The sequence below is a fragment of the Curcuma longa genome, chromosome 9 (assembly GCF_044706935.1).
Source record: "Curcuma longa cultivar G26 ecotype Majalengka, Jawa Barat chromosome 9, ITB_CL_G26_1.1, whole genome shotgun sequence".
In the NCBI taxonomy this organism is placed as follows: Eukaryota; Viridiplantae; Streptophyta; class Magnoliopsida; order Zingiberales; family Zingiberaceae; genus Curcuma; species Curcuma longa.
In genome coordinates, this window is record NC_133869.1 from 3,376,705 (window position 1) to 3,385,663 (window position 8,959).

The 8,959-nt window shown below is 35.7% G+C and overlaps 1 protein-coding gene across 1 annotated transcript; it reads right to left on the minus strand.

Annotated features, from left to right (window-relative positions):
- Positions 1 to 2,701: 2,701 nt before the first annotated feature.
- On the minus strand, positions 2,702 to 4,225 carry LOC141835323 (pathogenesis-related thaumatin-like protein 3.5). The gene is made up of 3 exons (XM_074722767.1): positions 4,168 to 4,225; positions 3,376 to 4,045; positions 2,702 to 2,834 (listed from the first exon to the last, which is right to left on the minus strand). Exons 1-3 carry the CDS (start codon positions 4,223 to 4,225, stop codon positions 2,702 to 2,704), a joined length of 861 nt encoding a protein of 286 aa, XP_074578868.1.
- Positions 4,226 to 8,959: the final 4,734 nt, after the last annotated feature.

Genomic DNA, 8,959 nt, shown 5'->3' on the forward strand with positions numbered 1-8,959 from the left:
CTCCACCTTCAAAGCGTGCTTCGAAAAGGAGGGTTTTTATAGTGGAAAAGGTCGTCTGTGTGTGTGGATCCTTGGATTAGTCACCTCGTAGAAGTGGATACTAAGTAAACAAACTGGGTTAGCGATTATTCTTCATTTTCGTATTTTATTTTACTTCCGCTAACAATTTCGTAGAAAATTCAAAGAATCGCTATTCACCCTCTCTAGCGAACGCACCGGTCCCAACAGTTTGGCAGATACTTAATTAACCCAGGACCGCAACACTGAAAAGCTATGGAAAGAGTAATGTGATATTTACAAAAAACAAAAGGACACATTTCACGTATTGGAGGTCTGATCACCTGGAGGTAACTGGATATTCAAACTCTAACTTTGGTGGATGCTTGGATAGTAAGAGGCCCATTTTAAAATATATATTCATGCTTGTTGGAATGGTTATATCATTGAAAAGCTTAAACAAATGCTAATACCCACTTCCACTATGGAGGTAGAGTTGGTAGCTTGCTATGAAGCATCCAATCACGATATTTGGCTATGGAACTTCATCACAACATTGAGAATCATTGATGTCATTGATAGACCATTAAAGATCAATAGTGATAATAAAACTGTAGAACTTATGCCAAGAACAATTGCAGGATATATATTCATGCTTGCTGGAATGTTTATATCATGGAAAAGCATCAAACAAATGTTAATACCCACTTCTACTATGGAGGCAGATTTGGTAACTTGCATTGAAACATCCAATCACAAGATTTGACTACAGAACTTCATCACAACATTGAGAATTGTTGATGTCATCGATAGACCATTAGATCAACAATGATAATAAAGCAGCAGAACTTATGCCAAGAACAATTACAGTTCATCAAAGTCAAAGTACATCGACATTAAATTTTTTTATGGTTAAAAAAATAGTTCAGAGTTATGAGGTGATGATAGAGAACATCAGTACAGATTTCATGTTGCTAGATTCACTCACTAAGGGCTTAGTACCTAAGGTGTTTCATGCGCATGTTGTGGATATGAGAGTTTTTCCATTATAGAAGTACTCATTTAGTTGGAGTCTGTATTTATCTTTGGTATTCTACATTTGTTAATAAACACATGTATTTTGTTTTCTTTTAGGATACATACTTAACTTCAAAACATTCATGTGTATTTACTTGACAATATGAAATAAAGTTATCATGATTTATTAATGTTGTTTAGCATATGATGCTTATAAATATGATATGAGATTCGTCTTGGAATCATAAAGTTCAAATCATGATTTCCTGCTATAGTTTAATATAGAGTGTTTGCAAATATGATCATAACTCTTTTGAGTCATTACGAGGACCAATTGAAAATTTACATGTACAGATTATATTTCATATAATTTTTATGTTACACATCCACATCTTGATCTATGTCATTAATGACATTGATATTGTGATTATTATAGACTTGTTATAATCATATTCTAGTAATTGTGACCTCATTAATCCTATAACAATGGAGTTAATGGACTAAATTATTTTTTAGGGGTATCTTGTATTAATAAATTTTTGTATTATTGTTGACGTCAACTAATGTTTAATCGTATATCATATAGCCCAAGTGGAAGATTATTAGATTTTATTTCTATTTAATACGCTTGCATATTATTTGTGACATGCAGATATATATGTTACTAAGAGTACCAAACTCGTTAAGTAATCTAACTTATGTTTATTAAGGGTTTGGGTTATTGAATGTGAGGTTTATGTGTAGAACCTGATAACCCGCACCATTATCATTAACGCATTGATAACAGATGGAGCCATATATATAAAGCATGATCCCTGTTAAATTAACTTGGTATTTTGACAAATCTCTTCGCTCCCTATCGATGAAGAGACTACAACATCGTTAACCTAATATCTACGAAAGATCAACCCTTTACTCTCCCCCTTTTTCCACAGGATTCTTAGATTCGTAGAATGCACATAAAGATGATGATTTTTCATTGTAATCAAGTTCATCATCTTATACTTTTGTTATTTTCTACTATAGATATTAATGTGATTGGATCCTTATTATTTTATTTTCCTTGAAACGAGTTATACATGTTTTAGAATTTAGTATACATGTTTTAGAATTTACACGGATTAAGAAAGCTTAATCCCCAACACATCCAACAAACCATTCTCCATCATTCCATCATGAGTAAAGTAAATGGAAGTACCATACACCTTAATAGAGTTGCTATACATGCCCCGAGATATGATTAAGTTAATTACTATAAGGTAGACTTGTAAAAGTGGGCAATGATCAAATCTCAACGAAGCTGAAATAATATCCTCCCTGTAGTAACCAACTGTAGTTTTTCGATTTACCTCCTCACAGATGGTCATAAGTTCGATCGTATGTAACCGCTAAGATGACGGATTCCACCTTTTACTAAAGAATTACTATATACAATGTATTATTTCCATTTATCACCTAGAAGAAATAACTCGATACTCAAACCAAAGAATCTCTTGTATGTCATATATACTTTCTTACAAGGAGTTGAAGCCTGATTCTTGAGCAGTGGAAAGAGCACGTGCATCATTCTCTCGTGGCCTACCAAATGAATAATTCTCATCTTTTAGAGCAGGTCATCCTGCTGTTGAGCCATTTCAGAATAAAAAATAAAACAAAGAACTGAAAGGAAAATAATTAGTTGCCGCAGCTACAAAGATGGCCACAAGAAGCACACAAAGCATAACAAAAGCAGAAGCAGCCATTTCTCTGTAGATGCTCTTCTGAATGATCCACTGCAAACCAATTTGTTGATGTGGTAGGTGCATACTCTCTGCTTCCGGCTGTGTAAAACAATTCAGGAGATGAGTACTTAACGAATCACAAAAAGTATAAACAGAACCATTCATAGATTTAGTCGAGTCAAAATGGCTGACGCTAGCAAGCTCCCAATGCCAGGCCACAGAATTATCGACAAAACCAGAACAAGATCAAATGAAGTGTGAGATTATATTAAATTCCAAAGTGGGTGCATCCAATTTGCAGTCCTTGAGGGTGACACTGTCCTCAACATATACTGACTAATTGAATTAACTTTGAGGTCCATGATATACCAAAATGACATAACACCAAAATGTAAAATATGAAAAGTTAAGATTAACTTTTTTTTTTAGTCTCAAAGAGGGGAAGGATTGAGCCTGCAGACTACCATATTATTTTGAAAGACTGCATGAAGTCTTGAACTTGCAAAAATCAACTGTTTGTCACATACCAAAATGCAAGTTTCGAGCTATTAAAGTATCAAACTATTTTAGATTGCAAGTGGGTGAAAGGCGAACTAGTTCACAGCTTGTAGATTTACGAATTATGATCGCTCATTGATACCTTTTGGAGCAGAATGAGACAATGTAATCGGCGGCGGCGCATGTGAAGATACTCGAGGGATCGTCGTAGGCGTAGCTGTAGGCGCCGGGGCACGCCTTCTTGAAGAGCTTCGAGTAATAGGTGGGCTGGCAGGTCATTGAATTCCCGAACACGCCTCTGCAGCAGTACTGGTCCGTGTTGAACACGTCGCACGCGCTCCGGCAGGCCACCGTCTGACCGTCTTTCTTCACGGCGAGCTCAGACGGGCAGTTGTCGCGCAGGTCCCCGTCGCAACCTGCTACGCTGCAGTTGCCGCCTCCCTGCGAGTTCACGGGCGTCACCGTCATGGGCAGGTTGAAGCCGTCGACGAGGCTGACGTCGAAGAAGTCGAGGGAGGCGAGGGTGAACTCGGCGAGCGAGGCCGGCGTCTCGCCGGAGGCGGCGCACTTGAGGTTGGAGCCGCAGGCGCCGGTCTGGCACTCGCCGTGGCCATCTTGGTCGAATTTGCAGCCGGTGCGACCCCAGATGCGGCCGCTCCAACCGACCGGGGCGTTGAGCACCACCGACTCGCCGGGCTTGAGGGCGAACCCACCGCCATTAAAGTACTCCCCCGGCGTGATCCCCGGCCAAATAGTGGTCTTGCAGTAGTTGACGATGGTGAACACTCGCGCCCCTTCTATCGTCTTCATCCCTTCGTACGCGCAAACACACAACATTCTCCATGTTCTCACTCAAAAGACCCCAACAAAATAACTAAAAAAAACAATCTTTTTGGAAATCAAATCGCAAATCCCTTATAGAAATCAAGAATACCTGAGAAGATGAAGAGAAGTAGGATATTGAGGTTGACTTTTATACGGCTGCGGTCCATTTCTTCTGCTGCTGTCTCTGCAACGATGAAGGAAAGGAAGAGGTGCGAATCGTTGCATAGAGTGTGAACTATTTTAATGGAGTAGTTATAGGGAGGAGGAGGGCAAAAGGGAAAGCAGGGAAGGATGGAATACTTGCGAGTGAATCAATGAGTAACACCGAGAAAGAAGGCTTCCCAATTCCTTGCTTGAACGAAGAAAGAAGTTGTGTGTGGATTCTTCTGCTCCCGTTATTTATATTTTCCATTCAATTTTCTTTTGATTTTTTAAATATAATTTAGATGTTTAAATTTCACCGGACTAAGACTAATAAGGGAAGTAGACGGTCCTCTCTGGATTCATCAGCTAATCTTCAGAGAACTTATTACTTGTTGGCTCTCCATAAGAATTGATGGTGTAACTTTGATGTGGCCTCAATTTACGTTAGAGTTTGGAGATGAGGCCCGCTTACGGGTCTAAAAGGAGTTATTTTTTTAAATTAAAATACTATTATAATGTATAAATTAATTTTTTTAAAATAAACTATCTTGGTAAATGAGTAATTAATCGTGAACTCATTTATATATTTAGATCATAAATATTTATCCTTATTAATTTTATTTTGGATCAAATAAATAATTGCAAATCCTATAAATGTTAGGCAACATATTGACTAAATTTTTATGGTGAATTTCATCACAGTCTCTATTAGGAATTTTTCTTTTTTATTAAAATTTTTTATTTTTATTTAAAAAAATTTCATCCTAAGATTTTAAATCTATTTAAATAATTATTTAATTATTATTATTATAAAAAATTGATTTAATAATACTTTTAATAATATCATTTATTTTTCTATTTTTGAGTATTTTTTTAATCAACTTATTTGAAAAGATTGATTCTGACATTTGCAATCGAACTAACATAATCAATACGGCCCATAGGATAATCGCTATCTCGTTCATCATTAGGTGGTATCAGAGCTTACACTACAAGAAAAACCCTCTTGAGCGATGAATTTTGTAATGAATTAAAAAAAAAATTAGTCGCAAATCTTTTTGCGACGAAAAAAATTCGCTGCTATAAAGTTGTCGCTAAATTTTACGACGAAAATTTTAAGTTTCGTTACAGATTTTAGTAATGAAAAATATTTTTCGTTGTCAAATTCATCGTTGATCGGCGACGAATAAAATTCATCACCGATTGGCGATGAACAAATATTCATCGCCAATCGGTGACGAAACTGTTTTCGTCACCAATTGGGGATGAAAATCATATTCGTCGCCAATCAACGATAAATTTTGTGACAAAACGTCATTTTCGTCGTAAAATATCAATAAACATTAAGTTACGATAGATTTACGACGAAATTATTATCGTTGTAGAATTCGTTGTTAATTTGCGATGAAACATATTTTCGTCACAAAATTTATCGCAAAATTAATTTTTTTCCTATTCTGCTAATTCGTTGATTATCCCGTAGATACAATGAAATATCGATCCAATCGGATCAATTCAAATTTTACATATAACCTATCAACATTCATATCAATATCAACATCCACAATAAACATTTATACAAAGATCAATATCAATATCTATATCTATATTAATATTTATACAAAGATTCAAATGATGAAATTCATATCAATCCATACAAAGATTCACAATAGACATTTACACATATATATAAATCCAAACCAACATCCATATCAACATGATAAAATCCAAACCAGTACATCTAGTCATAAATCCATATCCATTTACTATAAGTAATGTAAACAGGTCTGAGGACGAAGAAAAGATACATGAATAGAATCATCGTACTCGTTTTTGCTCTCCGAAGACTTTGCTTCTTTCTCTGTCAATATCTTTTCTTGTTCTGCATAAGAAAACAAAAAAAGAGAAATTATCATTCTTAAAATTAAAACTAAAACCTATAAACTAAATATGTAAAGACTTATCTCTTCTTTTGAATTTTCTTCACAAATCCTATTTAAAAAGAAATTAATAGTATTACTAAAAAATCTATAAATTAGAAACTTAAAATATAATAAAATGATAAATATTAAAAATACTGATTGTAAAAAATTTCATACACAAAAAAAAACTCGTGAGGAACCACTATCATCGTCGTCGTCGTTGTCGTCATCACGAGCAGTGGAATGCAACTGAAGATATTACATGATCAGGTTTTGTTGTCTTCGCAATTCATTAATTTCCTGATCTCTTTGTCTCATTTCTTGATCTCGTTGCATTAATAAGCTTTTCAATCAAATTATGCATCTGTGTCGTGACGGTTGGAGAGGTGATAGAAGATGTACTAACAACTCTATAGGTTCTTCTCAAAGAACTCATACTCAATATTCTTTCACTACCTTTGGATTCCCCACTGGCTTCCAGCCATAGACTCAGATCATTCCCAATTGAGGACTCAGATCCATCATTTTCAAAGCTAGCACTTGAAATTTGTTGTGCTAATTTGAGCTCATCATATTTATCCTGTATTATCAAAAAAATATTAATATGTTGTAATATTTGAGAAAGTAAACACATAAAAATATTTAGATAGATATTTAAATCTTAATTGCTTTTGCTCTGTCCCCGCTCCAACTCTTATCTTTCTTTTGAAATGTACGAGTAAAAGTATCAATAAAAAATAGCTCTCGTCCCATTTTCTTAGCCTAAAAAATAATTATTAGAAATAATAAAATAAGTTGAAATAAATTAAAATTGAATTAGTTGAAAAAAATTATCAATCTGCGCTTATGCTTATCAATATTGATTAAGCCGCCCGCATACGTTGCAGATAAGTCACCAAAATTATAAACTTGATTAACCTTATTCTGGTGACTCCTCCTTCTGCTTTCTTTAGTTTCCCAAAATTGACAATTTCGAACTCAATTCTCCTCGGTGATGCATGGTGGCTTTTCCCTCCTTATTTTTGCATGATTAAGGACATGGCAGATGTGATCACCACATTTTTTCTTAAAAATTCTTCTAATTTCTATTTCATCGTTAGGGTCCCAAGTGAACACCCGCTGAAAGGAGAAACAAATAATTTATTATATATTAAACAATAATATCATATATAAAATAAAGTGGATACTTTACCTTAAATTCATTCACCACAACTCTTTGGTGGGATCAGGAGTGCTTGTATAAGTCATGGAATCCCCTCGCCAATGGTTATTCATGATTCAATTAATACCGTGAATAATACGTACAGAATCAGCAAAACTCTAATACAATATGAAATAAATAATATTAAATAATTATAAAGATATAATTGATAATATTAATTAAATTAAAATACTTACAAATCGCCTAGAGGGGATATCAACTCTCATGTATATGTGATCTCTACAGTTGACTGTTGATAACACTCATTTTTATAGTTTATTTTGGCTTTAAAGCTTGATATTTTGACCCTCTCGTTATGTAACTATTGAATATTAACACATATTACGAGTAGGAGCATATTTTGGACTCTATTTCTTATTCCTACAAATTTTGAGTTGAATCTAACATTTTTTTGATGTATTTTTGTATGATACTTAAGGAGCCATGAAGTTGAACCAAGTTGGAGGTCATTTGGAGGTGTCTAGATGTCATTTGGAGTGTTTCAGAGGCTCCCATGGTCGTGTTTCACCCTGATGAATTGGGATTTTATTAATTTTAAATCGATTTAGTCTTGGGTTTTTACATGCAAATGATCATTTATTGAATCGATTTAACCATATTTGTCCCATATTGCATAATTTGAGGTTTGGTATAATTTTTGTGATTTAATGGTGATTTTTTGGCATTAATTGGATTTTAAATTGATTCTAGGGCTAAATCGGATCCGACTCGAGCTCAATCGCGGTCAAATCAAGTCAAATCAAGTCAAATTCGTCAAATTGATCAAGCCAACATGAAGGACATGATCTGGATCGAGCCCGATCAAAATTTCAGATTTTTTTGGAAGCCCTAAGAAGCCCTAAAGCCTAGATCAAGCACAGACCATCAGATCAAGATCGGACGGCTGTGATTAAGCGATTAATTGGAGTATAAAAACCATAGCTTAATCGATGAACAGTGCCGCCGCTACTGTTCATCGTCCCCGCGAGAAGGAAATTCTACCGCGCGACGTACGTGTAGGCGAGCCCGATTCCTCCCAAATCAACTCCATTGCATTCCTTGGTCTCTGAAGAAGCTAAAGCCGGCTGATTGGGCATTTTCCGGCGACCGGACGACGCGCATTGGAGGGGGTTCTTCCAGCTGCCGTCACCCCTGTTTTCTTGGTTTCCAAGCTTCTGTTGGGCAATTCGGAGCCGCAAGACATTGGAGGGGTTCTCCTTTGATCGCGTGGCACCCTTGCGTTGACAGAAGCACCGTCGGAGCTAGACGAAGCAGTGGATTTCGGTTTTTGCCATTTCAAACGTGCCAGCACCGTCTCTGTTCACGCCGGGTGAGGGTTTCCTCGGTTGTTTATGGTTTCGGAAGCTAGCAAAGCCACCCGACCACCATCTTCAAGCTTCAAAGAGATTAAATGCCTTGTTTGACACCAAGCTACGGGAATTCAATGGAGAAGAAAGGGATGAATGCGTTTTACTGCTCTTGTTTCAATTTCTGAACATTTCTGTTTCATCACTGTTTCTGAAATTCATTTCCAAGTTTGTTTTGATAAAATGGGTTTCAATGGAACCTGAATACTATTGGTTTGTTGATACTTTGGTTGCAAGTTGTTGATAGATTAGTTTAGAGGTTTTAAA

Excerpts from the sequence above, each read along its gene's own strand:
- LOC141835323 (XM_074722767.1), bottom strand. The coding sequence starts at position 4,225 with ATGGACCGCAGCCGTATAAAAGTCAACCTCAATATCCTACTTCTCTTC. Across the intron at positions 4,046-4,167 it reads ACTTCTCTTCATCTTCTCAG|GGATGAAGACGATAGAAGGG; the intron begins GTATTCTTGATT and ends GCGCGTACGAAG. Across the intron at positions 2,835-3,375 it reads GTCTCATTCTGCTCCAAAAG|CCGGAAGCAGAGAGTATGCA; the intron begins GTATCAATGAGC and ends TGTTTTACACAG.